The sequence below is a fragment of the Leptopilina heterotoma genome, unplaced genomic scaffold, assembly GCF_015476425.1.
Source record: "Leptopilina heterotoma isolate Lh14 unplaced genomic scaffold, ASM1547642v1 Lhet_1, whole genome shotgun sequence".
Lineage (NCBI taxonomy): Eukaryota > Metazoa > Arthropoda > Insecta > Hymenoptera > Figitidae > Leptopilina > Leptopilina heterotoma.
In genome coordinates, this window is record NW_025110812.1 from 1,711,611 (window position 1) to 1,734,573 (window position 22,963).

At 27.7% G+C, this 22,963-nt stretch overlaps 2 protein-coding genes across 3 annotated transcripts; one reads left to right on the top strand and one right to left on the bottom strand.

Moving 5' to 3' along the window:
- Positions 1-1,769: 1,769 nt before the first annotated feature.
- On the bottom strand, positions 1,770-5,542 carry LOC122512995 (tRNA (adenine(37)-N6)-methyltransferase). Its single transcript, XM_043629218.1, has 3 exons — positions 5,326-5,542; positions 4,115-4,441; positions 1,770-3,570 (listed from the first exon to the last, which is right to left on the bottom strand). Exons 1-3 carry the CDS (start codon positions 5,421-5,423, stop codon positions 2,268-2,270), a joined length of 1,728 nt encoding a protein of 575 aa, XP_043485153.1. The 5' UTR covers positions 5,424-5,542; the 3' UTR covers positions 1,770-2,267.
- A 71-nt stretch (positions 5,543-5,613) lies between these two features.
- On the top strand, positions 5,614-22,792 carry LOC122512983 (girdin-like). Of its 2 annotated transcripts, XM_043629196.1 has the most exons (23): positions 5,619-6,270; positions 6,839-6,948; positions 7,032-7,120; positions 7,323-7,632; positions 7,967-8,080; positions 8,195-8,382; positions 8,597-8,678; positions 8,848-9,026; positions 9,155-9,281; positions 9,508-9,631; positions 9,807-10,423; positions 10,583-10,689; positions 10,767-10,958; positions 11,179-11,332; positions 17,698-17,880; positions 18,323-18,610; positions 18,780-18,980; positions 19,375-19,520; positions 19,742-19,834; positions 19,926-19,989; positions 20,283-20,391; positions 21,413-21,519; positions 21,987-22,792. In XM_043629196.1, exons 2-23 carry the CDS (start codon positions 6,898-6,900, stop codon positions 22,230-22,232), a joined length of 3,771 nt encoding a protein of 1,256 aa, XP_043485131.1. In that variant the 5' UTR covers positions 5,619-6,270; positions 6,839-6,897; the 3' UTR covers positions 22,233-22,792. The 2 variants fall into 2 exon arrangements, with proteins under 2 accessions (XP_043485141.1, XP_043485131.1); XM_043629206.1 differs by lacking the exons at positions 21,413-21,519; positions 21,987-22,792 and having other exon boundaries at positions 5,614-6,270; positions 19,742-19,833.
- The last annotated feature ends 171 nt before the right edge of the window (positions 22,793-22,963 follow it).

Below are 22,963 nucleotides of genomic sequence, written 5' to 3' on the forward strand. Positions count from 1 at the left end.
AAAGAATTCAATCCCCGTTGATTGAATTGACTTTCAATATTCTTTCAATCTCGCATTGAATCTCGTGAAAGCAAAATAGTTGACAATAAAAATTATACTTTCGGTCAAGTAAAAAAAAAGAAATTGAAAAAATAATTTTTAAGAATGTTCAAAATCATTGACATTTTTAAAAGAAGAGTATTTTTAATTAATTGCGTGAAAAAAAGGAGTTTTAAATTTATGTCAATGGACAGTATTATCGTTTTTTTCCTTAAATCCGCATTAATAATAACCTCAAAATTGTTTTATTTTAATTTCCATTAAGCAGGGCTTTTTATTTGTAAAATATATTTTTAAATTTTGAAACTACATACTTTTGAAGAAAAACACTTGACAAATTTATATGAATAGAACTTGAAGCAAAAAAATTCAATCATTTTCATAAATAATAATATTTTTCAAAAGAATTCAATTATTTTTACAAATATCTAATTGAATTTTTTTTTGCAAACATTTAATTATTTTTAATAAAATTTTAATAAAATTTCAAGAAAGAATTCAATTATTTTCTAAAATTGTAATAAATTCTTCGAAACAATTCAATTATATTCTTAAGAAGAATACAATTATTTTTATAAATAGAGTAAAATTTTTTGCAAAAATTCAATTATTTTGAACAGAATTTTAATAAATCTTTCGAAACAATTCAAATATCTTTATAAATATTATCAAATTTTTTAAGAAAATTCAATTATTTTCTAAAATTTTTAATAAATCCTTAGAACAGTTTAATTATTTTTTAATTTTTAATAAAATTTTTTAAAAAAATGCAATTATTTTCTATTCTTCTCAGGAATTCAATTATTTTCAATACAATTTTAATAAACTTCAATAATCAAATTATTTTTTTAAAATAGTAAAATCTTTGTAAAATTCAATTAATTTCTATAAAATTTCACTAAAGAATTCAATTTTTTTTCTAAAATTTTAATAAATTCTTTAAAACAATTAAATTATTTTTTTAAATAGTAAAATTTTTGCAAAAATTCAATTATTTTGTAAAATTTTAATAAATCCTTCGAAAAAATTCACATATTTTTTTAAAATAGTCAAATCTTTGCAAAAATTCAATTATTTTTAATATGATTTTAATAAAATTTCATAAAAAAATTCAATTTTTAACAAATTTTTAATAATATTCTTCGAAAAAATTCAATTATTTTCTAAAATTAAAATAAATCATTCGAAACAATTTAATCATTTTTTTTAAATAGTAAAATATTTGCAAAAATTCAATTATTTTCTAAAATTTTAATAAGTCCTACGGAATAATTCAATTATTTTTTTAAAATAGGTAGTAAAATTATTTGCAAAAATTCAATTATTTTTAATACTTCGTAGGAATTCAATTATTTTTAATAGAATTTTAATAAAATTTCTCAGAAGAATTCAATTATTTCTAATATAATCTTAATAAAAGTTCGTTGAAAGATTTCAATTATTTCCTTAAAAAAATTCTTTGCAGGAATTCAATTTTTTCTATATTTTAATAAAATTCCTCGAATAACTAAATTATTTTAGAAAATTTGTAATAAAATTCTAAGAATTTAATTATTTTCTAAAAGTTTTAATGAAATTCAATTACTTCCAAAATTTTCAATTAAAATTATTAAAGAAACTCCATTATTAAAAAAAAAAAAAATTCTATGAAATTCTTCAAAAGAATTGAATTAGGATTTTCAAAAATTTTAATAAAACTCTTCGCTAGAATTCGAATTATTTTCATAAATATTAAAATTCTTCGAAGGAATTCAATTATTCTGAAATTTTTTGATAAAGTTCTTAATATTCTTAATAAATTAATAAAATATAGATTTTGAAACTGATTTTGAAGAAAACTTTGACAAATTTATGAATAGTTTTTGAAGCATTATCACTTCGATTTAGAGTAAGTCACTGCAGGTTCTAAACAAATATTCAGTGATACCAACATATTTCGAAAAATTGAGATTATATTTCCATTGTCGTTGTTTACGTTTCATGTTGGTATCACTGCTTTGCTCAGAATTGAAAGAAAGTTCTTGTTCTTCTTCTTCTCAAATGATCTTAAGTCATTTGAAAGAAATGAAGAAGAAGAAAAGAAGAAGAACTTTTAAAATTTCGTACACTGATCGAAGCTATATGGAAATTTGTGCAAAATGCAAGCTTTCCTATATTTTCCTTTTGGTGCAGATAAACAATTTTGAGGTTATCTTAGATTAACGGGAAGAAAACACAAAAATCGTGTCCTAATTTAAAGGCGAATGACCCAGACACTGCCATTCGGGTTCACCGCACTCGCACGTTCGACCAGCGTGTCTCACTTGAAAAACCGTGACGAGTTTTCTGCTATCGTAAAATCGACACGTAATATGAAGATCGTGAATTAGAAAAGTGTAAAATTGATTGCCCCATCGTTGTCGCAGATAAACAGAGCGTGGATCTTCACGTAAAACATTTTCAATAGCCACCTTCTCCTCGTCGGCCTTATCGTCGAGAATTTCATTTAATTGCGCGAGGGCTCGTTCATTAAAAACCACCGACAATGTCGACATTTGCGGCCTTGAAATCCAATCGGGAACACGAATTTCATTTGTATTTGTATTCATAATTCCTGTCGTTGTTGTTGTTGTTGTTGTCGTCGTCGTTGCAGCAATAACGGACAATGGAATCGGCTCAATAACGGACAAATTTCCCGGTACAGTTTGCGAAGGCGTGAGAATTGGCGTCTCAAAGCCTTCTTCTCCATCGGGTGCCTCACGAACTCCCATTCTTATCGGCGAATTATCCAATCTCCCATTCAAAGCCCTTCGTCGAATTAAATCCAAATCCGTGCCGCAAACCGTACTCGGTCCATCCGCACCCTCAAGAAGTCTCGAATTCCGCCAAGTTCGATCCTCACCAGCATTATTTCTAACTCTCTCCAAAGTTTCTCCAGTTTCGTTCACCACCTCAGTTCTCGATGAACTCTCATTATTCTCTGAATTCATCAATGACACATGATTATTCCTCGCGATATTCTCCTGCTGAGGACGTAAAATATGTAAAATTGCATCAGGCACATCATTCTCAAAGTTACCATAGTCCTGAAATTCTTGCGCCTGTAGTCGTAGGGCAATTTCCTCATCCCTCGAAACGTCCGTGTCTTCATTGACCGCCGTTGACAATTCTTCGGATTGTGAATTTGAAATTTGGACATTGTCATTATCGTTAGTCGGCAATTGTACCATCGGTAAATCGGTGCCATCGCCATTTGTCAGAGTCTCGAGATTCATTGATCGGGTATTTAATTTTTCCTGGTGCAATGGATTGTCGTACTGTGGTATATAGGGTTTAATGTCAAGAACTGGCGTTTGATCGACCATATCGACGCCCTCGAAGAAAATAGTGTTGTTCTCGATTTTTATTATCTTCACGAGACTTAGACCAATGGGACATGGTCGATGGGGTGAACGCGTTGAGAAAACACCAGTTCTTGCGCCATTTAGACGCGGTGGCGCCACCTTCGCTCTAATGTGAGTTGATTCGTTTCTATGAAAATGGAAGAGAATCCTGAAAATGAAGAATATGAAATCACTACGAATTCTAATAGTACAATTTCTAATTTTCTTAAATTCTAATTTACAACTTTTTCTATTTCTGATAATTATTTTGTTTTTGAACAACTTAATTTTTTGAAGAACTATCATAAAATTATTTAATGAATAACTTTAGTTAAAATATTTCACAATTCAATTTTAAAAGAGTTGCGTTTACAATTTTTATAAATAGAACTTCAAAACGGTTCAATTTGAAATTTTATAAAGTTTCAAAATTTCAATGAATCTAATTATAAATTTTAAAGAACTTAGTTTTTTTGAAAAATTTTAATAATTAAAATTCTTCTGAAATTATAGTTGAATTTTATATTTCATTAATTATTAAAAATAATGGATTTATAGAAGAATTTTAGTTAAAAACTCTAAAAAAAAGACAAATTCAGATTCTCCAAAGATTTTAATTTGAAACCATATAAAAATTCAATTATTTCTAAAAATTGCAATTATTTGTATTTTCTCCAAAATTCAATAATTTTGGAAAAAGAAAATTTTCTCACCACATATGTGAAAATTCATGTAATCCTTCGAGTGCATGCTCGGGATTATTTAAAACAGAATTAAAGAGTGTTAATTTTCCAGGAACGCGTTCACAAATTCCTGATTGTCGTGGCGTTCCTCTTTTACTTGGGAACCATGTCGATATCACTCCAATTGATTTTAATTTTAAAACATCTTCCGATTCGTGACTTGTTCCAGGTTCAATAACCCGTGAACTTTCGGGATTCGATGAAACTAGTGAAACTCCATCTGAACATAATCCAAGAAGTCGTTTTATATTGTCCACGTCCTTTTCGTGAATATAACGTAAACTCTTTAGTTGTTGTCTGCAATTTCAATAAAACAATTAACTTGAAGCAATTATGTTTTTTTTATTTTGTACTTAATATTAATAATAATTAATAATAGAATTTAAAAATTTTCTAATTTAAATTTTGGTTGAAAACACAAAAGAAATTCAATTTTGGAGAAATTACAAATAATTGCAGAAATTCAATTATTTAAAAAAAAAAAAAAATTCTTATATAATTCAACTATGTTCAAAATTTGAAAAAAATTCTACTAAAAATACCAATTATCTTTATAAATAACAAAATTCTTCTCCAAAGTTCAATTATTTTCATAAATGTGAAAAAAATTCTTCTAATTTCAATTATTTTCAAAAAATTTTTCTAATTGCAATGATTTTCAATATCTACTAAAATTTTCCAAAAAGAATTTAATAATTTAAAAAAAATGTTAATAAAATTTTATGAAAACATTTAATTATTTTCATAAATAATAAAAATTTTACAGGAATTCAATGATTTTCATAAATAATATTTTTTTAATTAATTCAATTATTTTCATAAAAAATAATTATATTATATAAATAATAGAACTAAAATTCTATTTCTGTATTCAAACAATTGCAAATATTAGAACAATATTATTTGTTGAATTTTAAAGAAATCGTATTCAATTAAATATTAATGAAAAATTCATTTCGTTGCTTTTGAATACACAATAATTATTATTTAATACTATAATTCGACAAATATATAAAATAAATGGGGAAATTTACAATCTTTTTTAAAATTTTAATTCCAAATAGTCATTTATTGGTATTGCAAAATAGGGTTATGTTCAACTATTATAAATCAAAAGAATATCGTGAAACTCGTTCATATTTACATAAAAAAAATCTTAACGTATAAAATTTAATACAAACCTGAGATTATTTATTTCCTTTCTAGCCGTTGATAATTGATCAAAGAGAAATTTCATATCACGATCGGAATTTTGACAGTTCGTATCAACCCTGTCCATGATTTTTTTATGGCGTTAAAATAAAAAAAAACATAGGTTATGTTCGGTCATTTCTATTTTACCAACAGTCGTCGTGTGCACTATTTTACCGATTGTCTTTGTGCACCTGCTTGCATTGTTTCCCTCTCTATTTATCAAATGCTTTACATTCATTTACCCTCCCACTCTCTAGGGTCGATCATCTTTCTCATCGTCGTCGTCGCCGTCGTCGTTCTGGTTCTATGCTCGAATGCACTCGGGGAAAATTATTCCCATGCATTGCGAATAAAAATGACTATTTCTCGGCTTGTATTGTTTGTAATTTTGCAATAATTCCAAGAGCGTAAATTGTGTTATTTTTTTTCCTTGTAATAATTTCACCGGGGAAAATTAAAAGGAAATATTTTATAAAATTTTTTAATTTGAATGTTTATAATTTAAAAAGATTAATAATAAGAGTGGTGTTCTAATCCTTTTTTCTTGTTTGTTTAGAAGTAAAATATACAAACGTTCCTCGTCTCTCTTTGTATAAAGAATGAAAGTGAAAACGACCGTGAAATCGATCTAAAAATACCGCGTCGCGAGTGGAAAGAGTGTTATTTATTTTTGTGAGGGTGATTGCGGCACATTGAACTCTTTTTTTTTAGGTTATATATTTAATATATTTATCTATTTTTGAGAGTTTTTTTTCTTCCTTTTAACATCAGTTGAATGTGCTCTTTTATATTTGCGGGAGAAATTCTGCTTTTAATCTATTCGGGAGAAAAAACACGGAGCGTCTTTAAAGAAATATAATTTATTTCTCGCTTTGGAAGAAGATGAATTTTATTATTTTTTGAAAAATTAAGGGGCGAAGGAAGTACAATTCGTGAGTATTGTTATAATTTTATTTTATTTTTCAATTATTTGTTATTTGTTAATTATTCATTTTCAATTTAATTAAATTTTTACAAACACTTGTCTTTTTTGTGGAAACAATTTTGTTTATTTTCCTAAAGATATTCTTTCTTTATTTCTTTTTTCAAAAAAATTGCCCCCCGCTTTGTAAAATTTTTCCTTCTCTGAGATTTTAAAAATTTTAAATTGAAATTTATTTTGACAAAATTTAAATTGAAACAATAATAAATATTTATTTATTTACATATAAGTTAATATATAAATTATTTTAAAAATAAATTTATCAAAAGAACAATTTTTATAATTTCTGAAAAAAACAATTAAAATTAAAAATTTTTAACTTAAAAAAATAAAGTTGCTTTTAGAAAATTATTTTATTTTCAAATAAAAAAATGAATAAAATTTTGTTAATAAAAATTAGTTTTTATTTGATAATTTTTGAAATAGAAAAAATTTAGAATTTAATATTTTCAATAAAATTTTTTAATATCTTGTTATTAGAAAATTATTGTATTTTGTTAATAAAAATTTATTTACAGGTTGAATGAAATAATATGAGAGTTTAATTAAAATAGTAAACCAAAAAAAAACTTTAAAAATGTCTTCAGCCGAAATTAATGAACTTTTGTCAGGACCATTAGTCACTTGGGTAAGAAATTAATAAACTGTGATTAAAATTTTTTAATTTACAAAAAAAATATTCATTTAATATAATCTTTTTTCTCTATTTAGTTCATCAGCTGTCTCGATGATTCAAATTCATTGTCAAATTATGAGGATTTAGTTGACGGAGTTTTACTTCACAGCGTCTTTCTACAAATGTGAGTTAATAAATATTAACAAATAACAAATAAACAAATATTTTAACAAATATTAAATAAATATTAAACAAATATTAAATAAATGTTAAAAAATATTAAATAAATATTAAACAAATATTTAATTAAACATTAAATTAATGTTGAACAAATATTAAGTATATGGAAATAAATAAATAAAAGTTAAAATTTATTAATATTTCAGAGATCCGGAACCTTTGCACGATGGAGTTATTCCATCGCTTGGAAATGTGTCGAAGAGAATTAAAAATTTGGAAGTAATTGTCGGCAATATGAAGCAATTTTATGAGGAAGAACTAGGACATCTTCTCCTTAGATTGCCTGATACAATGAATTTGGGAAAGGAGCCAGAATCATATATTGGCGATATGAAATTATTTCTTCTTTTATTGCTTGGCTGCGCGGTTCAATGTCCTAATAAAGAAAAATTTATTACTAAAATAAAAGCACTTGATGTCGACACGCAACTCGCAATTGTTGAATGTATCAAGCAGGTATTATATTTATTCATTTATTTTTTATTCATTACAAGAAATTTTTTCTCATTCTTTTCTTATTCGAAATTTTTAACTATTATAATTAGAGTTGAAAAATTAATGTTATTTTTATAATGAAATTACAATCTGTTTATAAAACTTTAATGAGAAATTATCTTTTTAGATGTTCAGCATATGTGAATTTGCAAATTTTTTTTCTTTACTCATATAGTTTTATTTTTATTTTATTTATTTTAAAATCTAAAAGAAATTCAGTTTTTTAATTAAAAATTAAGAAAAATTTTAAACAGCAACATGTTTTTTTGAGATTTTATCAAATATAACTTTTCAGGTAACGGACCATCAGGAAATTGTTATCACTCAGGATTCGATGGATAATGTAAATATGGGAAATGTTTTTTTGGAAATTAAGAAATTAATTCAGGAGAGAAATCTCTACCGTGAGGTATGTTTACAAAAATAATGTTAAATATTAGATATTTATTTAATTTAAATATAAATTTCCTAATTGTTTCCAACATTTCTTTAAACATTTTTTCTCTTTTTTTTCTAAATTTAGAAATGGAGAAATATGTCAATAAACGAAATTGGCGAACAGAATGATTCAACGATAAGCGCAGAGGGTGAAGATTTAAATAAATCGCAACAATCGAATTCAACGTCGAAATCGGAAAAAGAGGAAAATCATCATTATGCAGTTGAATTGGCAGATTGGAAGTCTAAAGTTCGAAAACAACGACAAGAATTGTGAGTTTGTCCCTTTTAAATTTTTTCTTTTTAATAAGAATCTTTACTTTTTTTTGCGAATAATTATTTAAATGGAAATTTAACAAAATTTCCATTCAAATAATTATTCGCAAAAAAAAGTGAAATTTGTTTTTTAAGTTTTTTTTTGTAAATTTACTTAATATATTTAATTTTAAATAAAAAATTTAATAAATTTTTGTTCTCAATACAAAAGGGAGGAAAAAACGGAAGCTTTACTTGAATGTAAGGAAGAATTGGAGCACAATAAAATACTTCTTTCAAAATTAAAACAAGAGGTAAGATCGATGAATTATTTTTAAATTTTAGTAAATTTTTTTATCATAAATTAGTAAAATATATTATAAGTTAGTTAAAATTTCTGAAAATTAGTAAAAATTTATTTAGTTCCTTATTTTTAATTTGGTATTTATTTAAAAATAATATAAATTCTTTTTTAAATTAAAGAATCAGGAACTAGTTCTTGAAGCAAGAACAGCAAAATCTTATCGAGATGAGCTCGATGCTGTGATTGAGAGAGCGGAAAGGGCAGATCGTTTAGAAATGGAAGTGTCTCGATATCGTGAAAAATTAACAGACATAGAATTTTATAAAACTCGAATAGAGGAACTTCGCGATGATAATAGGTGAGAATCTTTTAAAGTAAAATAATAAAAATAGTAATTTAATTTCTTAAATAATTGAGAAAAAAGAAAAATAGGTAGATTAAAAAATTGTATTTTATTTATTAACTAAATTGTTAAATTTTATTTAGAATTTTAATGGAAACGCGAGAAATGTTTGAGGAGCAATTAAATTCGTCAAGAAAACGAGCTGATAAAGTTTTGGAGCTTGAAGCTGAGATTATAAAACACAAACAACTCATCAACGACATGGCTTTGGTAATAAAATCAATTTATTCTTTGGAAGATTTTTTATTAACAAATCACTCTATTCAAAATATTACATTTACACTTTACAGATTCATTAAATTAATATTTTTACCTTATTTCTAAAAAAAAGAAATATTTTAACTTTTTCATCTATTTTACCGTTTTTTAAAATTAAAATATTAATAGTACTAATAATTATAAAATAAATTTTGTTTTCTTTTTATTAATATTTTAGGAACGCGCTGCTGATAAGGAAAAATATCAAGAACTTTACGAGGAGAACACTCATTTGAAACGATTAACGAAAGCTGCAAACGATTCAACAATGATTGAGTATGTCAGTGATTCCGAAGAGCCAGGTGAATAAATAAATAGTTTTCGAGAAAAATTATTTTTACCGAAATTATAAAATTTAAAAATAGGTTTATACAAAAAGAAGTAAATTTTTATACTTCTAGATTTTTTTTATATTTTAAAAAGTGCTTTCATTAAAAATATTTTCTAAAAATTGAATAAAAAAATTTGATTTTTCAGTAATAAACGATAATCCACTATCGGAACAATTGACAAGTAATGCTCAAACGCGTGCCTTAAAATTGGAATTGGAAAATCGACGTCTACTAACATTGATTGAATCATTAAAAGAAAATTCATTTCACGAAAGTTCATCGCGTGTTTTGGAATTGGAGAAAGAAAAAAAGAAGCTTTCATTAAAAGTTGAATCACTCACGGATAATAGTGAACGAATAACACAGCAGAATTCTGATTTGGAACTTGTTTGTAAGCAAGCGCTTGAGGAGAATAAAAAATTGCAGACATCATTGAAAAATCAAAAATTATCCTATGAAAAGCAACAACAGGATTTACAAGCGCAACATACAAAATTAATTGATATGGAGAAGAATTATGAGACGGCGGCAAATGAAAAAAAACGTATACAATCACTTTTAGAGAGTGTACAAAGGCGTGCCGATGATGTTGAACGCTCATTGGAAAGTGCAAATCAAAAATTAGAAGAACTTCGTAGTATTGAGAGTGAATCGAATAAAATTCAAACGAAATGTCTCGAATTAGAGGGTAAACTTTCTGGTTTAGAGAAGGAGAGAGACACTGCACAACGTGATGTTCATAAATGTCGAGAGGCACTTGAGGTACATTTTTTTATATCCCAGTTCGATTTTCTTTCCTTAAAGTTTATATATTTTAAAAAATTTATAATAATAATACTACTTTATAATAATAAAATTTCTAAAATTTACTCTTGAATAAAAATCATCATTTTTACTCAATTTTTAAAATTACAATTTCAGGAAAAAGATGTCGCCTTAGATCAAGCTTCAAATATGATTGAACTTTTAGAGGGAAGAGTAGCGCAACTTGAGCAGGAAGTTGATAATTCAGCTACTCAAATTTTACGGTATGTGTTCAATTATAAGAAAATAGAAATTGTTTAAAACTTTAATTTTAAATAATGAATTTAAAACAATTTTCCAGATTACAAGAAGTTGAACGATCCAGCAAGGAATTGGACTCAAGAGCAGCAATTGATCGTGAAACTTTAGAAACATTACAATCGAATTTAGTCAATGAAAAATTAAATACACAACAATTGTATACAATTTTGGAGAAATTGGGACTCGAAGGCGATGCATTGTTATCTCTTTCGTTAGATTGCATTGTCGAAAGGTAGAAATTTTAAATTATCTTAAATTTATATTTAATCTTTTAAAATATATCGTTTCTTTTTTAAATTCTAAAGTAGTGGGTTTTATTTTTTTAGAAAATAATTTTTTTTCATTATTATTACAAATTCTAATTAATTTTTGATTAATCTATCTTCTATATTAATAATAGTTCTATTCCTGTAATTAATGTTGTTGAAAAAATAAAACTTTGTTTATTTTAGAATCGCAGAAATACCGGAAGTTATCATTCGAATTAGAAAAGCAATTTCAGAAGAGATTTCCGAGAAGGAAAAAATGAAAATTGAAGGGGTTACAATTGTAAAAGAAGACGAAGTAAAAAGCTCAACTTTGCAAGAGGAAATCAGAATTTTGAAAGTAAGAAACATTTTTGTTTTAACAGTAAACCATTTTTTTCCTTCTTTAAAATTATAGTTTCATTTTTTTTAAAATTTCAATTTAAAATTCAAATATGCATTTAATTAAGGAAACAATAAATATTAAAATTTAATAATTTTAATAAAATTAATAATAAAATTTTAACAACAGAATGAAAACAAAAATTACAAGACAAAAATACAAACGACAGTAACGAAATAGAAAAAACGAGATACATAGAGTTGGAAGAAAGGAGTAAAAAGTTTTGAACAAAGGACAACAGAATATGTGTTTCCATGCACAGAATCGATTAGTACAATTTTTCACAACTGAATTTTAAAACAAGCAAAATGTTTGATCCAAAAAAAAGGCAACGACGAACACGACTGACGACGAGAACAAAAATTACAAGGCAAACGACAGACCAAAGTTACAAAATAGAAAAAAGGAGATAAATGGGGTGGGATTAAGAGGCGTAAAAAGTATTTAACAAATACAACAGAATGTGTTTCTATGCCCGGAATCGATTAGTACAATTTTTCACAACTGAATTTTTAAACAAGCAAAATGTTTGATCCAAAAAAAGGCGACGACAACGACGAACACGACTGACGACGAGAACAAAAATTACAAAACAAACGACAGACCAATGTTACAAAATAGAAAAAAGGGATAAATGAGGTGGGATATGAGTAGTAAAGAGTATGTAACAAATACAACAGAATGTGTTTCTATGCCCGGAATCGATTAGTACAATTTTTCACAACTGAATTTTAAAACAAGCAAAATTTTTGATCCAAAAAAAGGCGACGACAACGACGAACACGACTGACGATGAGTACAAAAATTACAAGACAAACGACAGACCAAAGTTACGAAATAGAAAAAAGGGATAAATGAGGTGGGATTAAGAGTAGTAAAGAGTATGTAACAAATACAACAGAATGTGTTTCCATGCCCGGAATCGATTAGTACAATTTTTCACAACTGAATTTTAAATCAAGCAAAATGTTTGATCCAAAAAAAGGCGACGACAACGACGAACACGACTGACGACGTGAACAAAAATTACAAGACAAACGACAGACCAAAGTTACGAAATAGAAATGAGGTGGGATTAAGCGGAGTAAAAAGTATTTAACAAATAATACAACAGAATATGTGTTTCCATGCCCTGAATCGATTAGTACAATTTTTCACAACTGAATTTTAAAACAAACAAAATGTTAGATCCCAAAAAAAGGCGGCGACAACGACGAACACGACGGACGACGAGAACAAAAATTACAAGACATACGACAGACCAATGTTACGTAATAGAAAAAAGGAGATAAATGGGGTGGGATTAAGAGGAGTCAAAAGTATTTAACAATAACAACAGAATATGTGTTTCCATGCCCGGAATCGATTAGTACAATTTTTCACAACTAAATTTTAAAACAAGCAAAATGTTTGATCCAAGAAAAGGCGACGACAACGACGAACACGACTGACGACGAGAACAAAAATTACAAGACATACGACAGACCAATGTTACGTAATAGAAAAAAGGAGATAAATGGGGTGGGATTAAGAGGAGTAAAAAGTATTTAACAATACCAACAGAATATGTGTTTCCATGCACAGAATCGATTAGTACAATTTTTCACAACTGAATTTTAAAACAAGCAAAATGTTTGATCCAAAAAAAAGGCAACGACGAACACGACTGACGACGAGAACAAAAATTACAAGGCAAACGACAGACCAAAGTTACAAAATAGAAAAAAGGAGATAAATGGGGTGGGATTAAGAGGCGTAAAAAGTATTTAACAAATACAACAGAATGTGTTTCTATGCCCGGAATCGATTAGTACAATTTTTCACAACTGAATTTTTAAACAAGCAAAATGTTTGATCCAAAAAAAGGCGACGACAACGACGAACACGACTGACGACGAGAACAAAAATTACAAAACAAACGACAGACCAATGTTACAAAATAGAAAAAAGGGATAAATGAGGTGGGATATGAGTAGTAAAGAGTATGTAACAAATACAACAGAATGTGTTTCTATGCCCGGAATCGATTAGTACAATTTTTCACAACTGAATTTTAAAACAAGCAAAATTTTTGATCCAAAAAAAGGCGACGACAACGACGAACACGACTGACGATGAGTACAAAAATTACAAGACAAACGACAGACCAAAGTTACGAAATAGAAAAAAGGGATAAATGAGGTGGGATTAAGAGTAGTAAAGAGTATGTAACAAATACAACAGAATGTGTTTCCATGCCCGGAATCGATTAGTACAATTTTTCACAACTGAATTTTAAATCAAGCAAAATGTTTGATCCAAAAAAAGGCGACGACAACAACGAACACGACTGACGACGTGAACAAAAATTACAAGACAAACGACAGACCAAAGTTACGAAATAGAAATGAGGTGGGATTAAGCGGAGTAAAAAGTATTTAACAAATAATACAACAGAATATGTGTTTCCATGCCCTGAATCGATTAGTACAATTTTTCACAACTGAATTTTAAAACAAACAAAATGTTAGATCCCAAAAAAAGGCGGCGACAACGACGAACACGACGGACGACGAGAACAAAAATTACAAGACATACGACAGACCAATGTTACGTAATAGAAAAAAGGAGATAAATGGGGTGGGATTAAGAGGAGTCAAAAGTATTTAACAATAACAACAGAATATGTGTTTCCATGCCCGGAATCGATTAGTACAATTTTTCACAACTAAATTTTAAAACAAGCAAAATGTTTGATCCAAGAAAAGGCGACGACAACGACGAACACGACTGACGACGAGAACAAAAATTACAAGACATACGACAGACCAATGTTACGTAATAGAAAAAAGGAGATAAATGGGGTGGGATTAAGAGGAGTAAAAAGTATTTAACAATACCAACAGAATATGTGTTTCCATGCCCGGAATCGATTAGTACAATTTTCTACAACTGAATTTTAAAACAAGCAAAATGTTTGATACAAAAAAGGCGACGACAACGACAAACACGACTGACGACGAGAACAAAAATTACAAGACATACGACAGACCAATGTTACAAAATAGATAAAAGGGATAAATGAGGTGGGATTAAAAGTAGTAAAGAGTATGTAACAAATACAACAGAATGTGTTTCCATGCCCGGAATCGATTAGTACAATTTTTCACAACTGAATTTTAAAACAAGCAAAATTTTTGATCCAAAAAAAGGCGACGACAACGACGAACACGACTGACGGCGAGAACAAAAATTACAAGACAAACGACAGACCAAAGTTACGAAATAGAAGAAAAGGATAAATAGAGTTGGAAGAGAGGAGTAAATAGTTTTTAATCAAAGATAACAGAATATGTGATTCCATGCCCAAAATGGATTAGTACAATTTTTCACAATTGAATTTTGAAAAAAGCAAAATATTAGATCCGAAAAGAGGCGGCGACAACGACGAACGCGACTGACAACGAGAACAAAAATTACAAGACAAACAACAGACCAAAGTTACGAAATAGGAAAAAGTAGATAAATGGGGTGGGATTAAGAGGAGTAAAAAGTATTTAACAAATAATACAACAGAATATGTGTTTCCATGCCCTGAATCGATTAGTACAATTTTTCACAACTGAATTTTAAAACAAAAAATGTTAGATCCCAAAAAAAGGCGGCGACAACGACGAACACGACTGACGACGAGAACAAAAATTACAAGACATACGACAGACCAATGTTACGTAATAGAAAAAAGGAGATGAATGGGGTGGGATTAAGAGGAGTAAAAAGTATTTAACAATAACAACAGAATATGTGTTTCCATGCCCGGAATCGATTAGTATAATTTTTCACAACTGAATTTTAAAACAAGCAAAATGTTTGATCCAAGAAAAGGCGACGACAACGACGAACACGACTGACGACGAGAACAAAAATTACAAAACAAACGACAGACCAATGTTACAAAATAGAAAAAAGGGATAAATGAGGTGGGATATGAGTAGTAAAGAGTATGTAACAAATACAACAGAATGTGTTTCTATGCCCGGAATCAATTAGTACAATTTTTCACAACTGAATTTTAAAACTAGCAAAATTTTTGATCCAAAAAAAGGCGACGACAACGACGAACACGACTGACGATGAGTACAAACATTACAAGACAAACGACAGACCAAAGTTACGAAATAGAAAAAAAGGGATAAATTAGGTGGAATTAAGAGTAGTAAAGAGTATGTAACAAATATAACAGAATGTGTTTCCATGCCCGGAATCGATTAGTACAATTTTTCACAACTGAATTTTAAAACAAGCAAAATGTTTGATCTAAAAAAAGGCGACGACAACGACGAACACGACTGACGACGAGAACAAAAATTGCAAAACAGACGACAGACCAATGTTACGTAATAGAAAAAAGGATATAAATGGGGGTGGGATTAAGAGGAGTAAAAAGTATTTAACAATAACAACATAATATGTGTTTCCATGTCCGGAATCGATTAGTACAATTTTCTACAACTGAATTTTAAAACAAGCAAAATGTTTGATCCAATAAAAGGCGACGACAACGACGAACACGACTGACAACGAGAACAAAAATTACAAGACAAACAGCAGACCAAAGTTCCGAAATAGAAAAAAGGAGATACATGTGGTAGGATTAGAAGGAGTAAAAAGTATTTAACAATGACAACAGAATATGTGTTTCCATGCCCGGAATCGATTAGTACAATTTTTCACAATTGAATTTTGAAAAAAGCAAAATGTTTGATACAAAAAAGGCGACGACAACGACAAACACGACTGACGACGAGAACAAAAATTACAAGACATACGACAGACCAAAGTTACGAAATAGAAAAAAGGAGATAAATGGGGTGGGATGAAGAGGAGTAAAAAGCATTTGACAATGACAACAGAATATGTGTTTCCATGCCCAAAATGGATTAGTACAATTTTTCACAATTGAATTTTGAAAAAAGCAAAATATTAGATCCGAAAAGTGGCGGCGACAACGACGAACACGACAGACGACGAGAACAAAAATTACAAGACATACGACAGACCAATGTTACGTAATAGAAAAAAGGAGATAAATGGGGTGGGATTAAGAGGAGTAAAAAGTATTTAACAATACCAACAGAATATGTGTTTCCATGCCCGGAATCGATTAGTACAATTTTCTACAACTGAATTTTAAAACAAGCAAAATGTTTGATACAAAAAAGGCGACGACAACGACAAACACGACTGACGACGAGAACAAAAATTACAAGACATACGACAGACCAATGTTACAAAATAGATAAAAGGGATAAATGAGGTGGGATTAAGAGTAGTAAAGAGTATGTAACAAATAATACAACAGAATGTGTTTCCATGCCCGGAATCGATTAGTAAAATTTTTCACAATTGAATTTTAAAACAAGCAAAATATTAGATCCGAAAAAAGGCGACGACAACGAAGAACACGACTGACGGCGAGAACAAAAATTACAAGACAAACGACAGACCAAAGTTACGAAATAGTAAAAAGGAGATAAATGGGGTGGGATTAAGAGGAGTAAAAAGTATTTAACAAATAATACAACAGAATGTGTTTCCATGCCCGGAATCGATTAGTAAAATTTTTCACAATTGAATTTTAAAACAAGCAAAATATTAGATCCGAAAAAAGGCGACGACAACGAAGAACACGACTGACGACGAGAACAAAAATTACAAGACAAACAACAGACCAAAGTTACGAAATAGAAAAAAGGGATAAATGAGGTGGGATTAAGAGTAGTAAAGAGTATGTAACAAATACAACAGAATGTGTTTCCATGCCCGGAATCGATTAGTACAATTTTTCACAATTGAATTTTAAAACAAGCAAAATATTAGATCCGAAAAGAGGCGGCGACAACGACGAACACGACTGACGACGAGAACAAAAATTACAAGACAAACGACAGACCAAAGTTACGAAATAGAAAAAAGGAGATAAATGGGGTGGGAGTGAGAGGAGTAAAAAGTATTTAACAATGACAACAGAATATGTGTTTCCATGCCCGGAATCGATTAGTACAATTTTTCTAAATATATGTTTTTAATTAAGGAAACAATAAATATTAAAATTTAATAGTTATAATAAAATTAATAATAATATTTTAAGTTTGTAAAATTTAAATTTTAATATAAATTGATGAATTTTTCATACATAATATGTTTGATTTATAAATTAAACAGTCTATAAATATTTATATTAATAAATAATAATTGTATGTAGAAAATAGAAATTGAATCTTTTTATGAAAATAAAGAGAAAATAATCGATTTTTTTTAAAAATTAAATATTTCATTTGCAGAAGGAGCAAGAAAATTTACAAACTAAATTAATAACGAATCAAGCGACATCAGAAAATCTTTTAGCCGAGAATGCAAAATTGCAGGTTTACGTAACGACCTTAGAATCTCAAAGTACATCGTTGACAACTCAACACACTGCATTGCAATTGGCAAATTCCCAATTGGTCGCTGAGAAAGAAGAGGTTTTTATTTTCTTTCATTTTTTCCCATAAAATTACCCCATGAAATTAATTTTAAAAAATTAATTAATTTAATAAAAAAATATTATTTATAAATTAAAAAAATTAAGTTTATTCATTATTTACTTAAGAATTATTTATTATATTTTATCTTTATTTATTTATTTATTTAACATTGCTCCTAACTAATTAACTAAAAATTAATTAACTAAATTAAAAATTAACTAATTAATCGTATATATTATTTTCGAAAAGCAAACAAAAATTCTGAAAAATTTACTTCGGGGAAAGTTTATTAAAAAAATTGAGGTTAAATAATAATTATTATATTATAATTAAAATGAATTGTAAAAATAATTTTTTTATTATTCTATTTAAAAAAAGTTATAAAATTTATTAATTTAGTGTTGCTAAAATATTTTGAATTCTTTTTATATTTTCACAGCTTTTGAAGGAGAGAGCAGTTCATCAGAGAACGCACTCTCGATTAGTTCATGATCAAGTCACATTGCAATCGCTTCACGAACAATTAAGCAACGAATATGAAAATCTTCTTCAGGAACGCGAAACATTAAAGGGAAATTTGAGGGACGTTAAAAATGAATCAAGAATTTTACGCGAAACATGTGAGAGACTCGAGGGAAAGACCAAAGCATTACAAACCGAGCGTGATACACTAGTGACAAATGCAAAGAGTTTAAACAATTTGAGGGTTGAGCATTCAAAATTAAAGGTGAAAAATTTACTTAAAAATCTTTTTTTTTAAATAGATTAAAAAAAAATCTGTCTTTATTTGACTATTTTTACCTGTTTTTCTAAAGTGTCTAGATAAAGAATTGAAACTTCAGAATATTTGCCTTTTTTTAAACATAAAAGTAATTTTTTTTTATTTTTCCTTTTAGGAGGACTTTAGAATTTTATACACTAATGTCGAGCAATTAAAAATGGAATACAAAAGTCGACACGAAGATTATTTGAAGAATAAAACTGAGGCGCATACGTTGAATAAGAAATTATTGGAAATACAGTCTGAAGTGAGTACAAAAGATGAAAGATGTTCGAATTTGGAATTGCAGAACAATAAATTAAATCAACGATGTGAGGTGAGTTTTGAAAAAATACTAATTTATTTCTGTTACTTTTGAAAATAATTAAATTCTTAAGAAGAATTTAATAAAAATTCTTTTAAAATTAACTAAATTCATCTAAAGAATTTTATTAAAATTTTTGAAAATGATTTTTATTCAAATTTCTTAAAATTATTGAATTCTCTAAAAAGAAATGTTATTAAAATTTTATTGAAAAATAATTGAATTCCTCTGAAGAATTTTATAATTTAAAAAAATAATTCAATTCTGCGACGAATTTTATAAAAATTTTTGAAAATTTGTATTTAATGTGAAATTTGTAAACAAAATAAATTTATTCCGGTATATAAATTATTATTCAATTTGGGTATATTTATAATAATTATTGTAATTGTATTTTCTTTTTTAGGCATTATTACAAATAAATTCTGGTATCGACAACGATAGACGAACATTAATGGAACATGCGAGCGCTCTCTTAAATCAATATCAAGATCTTTTTATGCACACATTGGAGGATAAAGAGCATTTTTACGCTGAGGAGAAAAGTTTTGCGTAAGTTTAAAAATTTTAATTTGCATCTTTAAAATTTTTTAATTTTAAATAAAATTCTATTAATACATGCATCGAAATTTTGTTTTTTGATAGAAATATGTTTTTTATCTTTTATGCGTTGATAAAACGATTTTTCTCGTATTTGCGAAAATCGTGATGTTAATATCATTTACTTTTCTTCTTCGTTGTATAATGTGCTAATTTCGTTTCTTTTAACGCAGAGACAAACTGAATCACATGAACAGACAGAAAGTGAAACTTGAGGAAAAAATAATGGAACACTATCGAAATATGGGCAGTTGTTCAACAAAAAAGTATGTTTTTTTTATAATTTTAATTTTTAAAATTTTTCTTTTTTGCTTTGAGTTTGCTTCTTGTGTAAGCCCAATTCTTTTTTTATTTCAGAAAAGGTTTCGGCGCCAGTTTAGTACGAAAAGTGAGAAAAGCAAGTTCTGATTTACTCAACAAGGTAAAAAAATAGTAAATAATAATAATAATAATTACTGAAAAATAACGATAATAGTAATAATAATAAAAATTTAACAAAATGAATAGATTGAAAAATTATTTTAATAATTAATTAAATAATTTATATTTCATAATTTTATTTTATAATTATCATTCGATAGGTATTTGAAAACAATAAAATTTTGGTTATTTTGTTTTCTTACAATTTTTTTTTAATAATGAATTTCGTAAGTTTGGAATATTAGAAATAAGATTTAATGTAATTTTCTGATTTTTAATTTAAAAAAATTTTAGAATCGTCGATCATGGGCAGAGGATGTTAAACAACCAGAAGGAAAACCCTGCGAATCTGAATCTGGAGGTAACGATTCCGACGTTAGTGTTGACGATCAGGGATTATCAGGTCAGTCTCGATTTTTTTTTATTTTACATAAAATAATTTTGTTGGTAAAATTTTTTTAAAAATATTCTTTGTAAAATATTTTAAAATATTCCTTTAAAGGAATATTTTTAAAATATTTTTTTTAAAATGAACTTTTAAAATATTCTTCTTAAAATAAACTTTTAAAATATTCTTTTTAAGGTAGTACGCTCGCGACAGTCACTCTCAAAAGTAAATTTTAATAAAATGCTATAGTATGGTGCAGTTACTGTAGCATATTTTTGCTTGGACTGTACTGAATACATAGTCAGCCCCATGTACAGACACACTCACACACAAGTATACTAGTCAGTTTAGAATATTATATTATATTATATCTTTTAACTGAAACGGTTAATATTGTTAAATCTTTTTGTTATAAATTTCTCAAACATTCATTTATAATATATTAGTTTTTTAAAACAATCTATAGAAAATTTTAGAAGTTATTAGAAGAAATGTGCCGTTTGCACACGGAGAGAAATTTGAACCGTAAAAGACAGTGTCTAATTCAGAAGGTTAAAAGAGGGGGAAAGTTCACGGTAAATCTGAGTGATTTCACCGAGTTTTTCTATTCACGAATCGCAAGTGGCAGTGACAGTAACCGTCAGAGAGCGCTACATCTTGTAGAAAATTATGATGAGTTTCCATTCATCGCCTAAGACTCTGATCACACCGTGATTTTACGTTCAACCTTCTCTCCGTGCATGCACTTTTCATAGGTTAACCATGTTAAATAACAAACTTTGAACTTAAATATCTTGTTTTAGAAACGGTCAATTTTTTTAATATTTTGCAAATACATAGATCTTGTTATTAACTACTCTGATTTCAAATTTCATGAAATTCTATAGGAAAGTGCTATCACGAGCGTACTACCTTAAAATATACTTTTAAAATATATTATTCTTTTTAAAAAATATTTTAAAAATATTCTTTAAAAAATATTTTTAAAATAAGTATTTTTCGTAAAACATTTTGAAATATAATTAATACTTTGCAGGGACAAGAGAATCGGATCTCAATAATGATCCCTTGTCATTAGGACATGCAGGAACTCGAAGAACTGTTTATTACACCGACGACACACCACCAACCGCTCCTTTAATGGTGAATTAATTAATTAATTCCTTTTCGTATTTTTAAATTGTTTGAAATAAAATTTCAATAATTTGTAATTTTTTTCTCACTTCAAAAGTATTTTATAAATCAGATAATTTTAGGGGAGGGTTCGCCTATATTTTTAACAATTTATCATGAAAATGATTTAAATATTTCATAAAATTGATTTTATGGTAATTTTTCGAGAGGAATTTTCAATAGTTAAAAAAAATTATCCTTTTGGAATTTTAATTGATAGATTTTAAAACTAAAAAACAACTTTATGGAATATTTAAATTATTTCCTTGATATAGTTCAAAATATATGTGAACTATCCCTTTACAATTTTTTCCGCTCCTTTTTTGGAGTTCATTTGTATTATATTAAAAAAATGTCCTATTTATTTTTTTGAATTTAAAAAAACGATTCAATTTTGATTCATTAGATTATAATTATTTTTTGCTTCTTTTTTCTAGGGGGAGAAAAGACTCGACGATTCACGTGACGAAATACGAATTAATGACTCGGAACAAAATTCCCGAGTTGAAACGCCAAATGAGACGCGACCATTTTTGATTTACAATCGTGTCTCAGCGGTGATTAATGATTCCAGTAATATGAATAATTCGGGACAGAATTCAACGCAAGAGGAAAGTTTGGTTGATTCGCCGCCGAGGAAGGATAAAACGAGTCCAGTTTGGTACGAGTACGGATGCGTATAGTGTTCTTCAATTTTTTCTTTCCTCATTGCCTCCATTTTAAATTTAAGAAAAAGGCTTCCAGAATTTAAATACCTTTCATCAGATTTTTACCGTTGTCAGTCATTTAATTTTAGTTTCGTCGTCAATCGCTATTTATACAATTAATTAATTACTGTACATTCCAGTATTTAGGATTTTTTTATTTTTTAACAATATTTTTAATTTTTGACTCTGCACGATTTTAGATTTTCAAAAGGAAATTTTTTCCTTAACTCTATTGCTTTTTTTTCTACTCCGCGTAGGATTTAAATTTCAATGTAGAATTTATTTTCTATATTATCGTCTCAAAATGTTGTCTATTTATGTTTTTGTTTACTTTAATCCAACGCGTTAGTTTGTATTTTTAATTTGTTCTATTTTCATTTATTTTTTATGCGCAATGTTACCAGAGATTTGCGGAGTTTTTTTTATGCACATTTAACTTAATTAAACCATGATGTACAAAAGTATTTCCTTGTTACGCTTTGCAATTTGCACGATTGTGATTTTTTTTTTAATTATAGAAACGTTTTCGAGAATTAGTGATTCGTTTTTTTTTTATTCGAATTCAGCTTGATTGCATTTATGAAATATTTCATGTTAAGCTAGAATTTATAAAATATTGTCCGGAATTGTGAAAGAAACAGAGAGAGAGAGCTTTATATTTAGAAAAGGGCTTCTTTTTTTCTTGAGAAACACGAGTTTTTCTTAAA

Coding starts and splice junctions, on each gene's coding strand:
- LOC122512995 (XM_043629218.1), bottom strand. CDS start 5,423: ATGGACAGGGTTGATACGAACTGTCAAAATTCCGATCGTGATATGAAA. Junction 4,442..5,325: donor AAGGAAATAAATAATCTCAG/GTTTGTATTAAA, acceptor TTGAAATTGCAG/ACAACAACTAAAGAGTTTAC. Junction 3,571..4,114: donor CATGAATTTTCACATATGTG/GTGAGAAAATTT, acceptor CTTCATTTTCAG/GATTCTCTTCCATTTTCATA.
- LOC122512983 (XM_043629196.1), top strand. CDS start 6,898: ATGTCTTCAGCCGAAATTAATGAACTTTTGTCAGGACCATTAGTCACT. Junction 10,959..11,178: donor TTAGATTGCATTGTCGAAAG/GTAGAAATTTTA, acceptor TGTTTATTTTAG/AATCGCAGAAATACCGGAAG. Junction 19,990..20,282: donor GTTCTGATTTACTCAACAAG/GTAAAAAAATAG, acceptor AAAAAATTTTAG/AATCGTCGATCATGGGCAGA.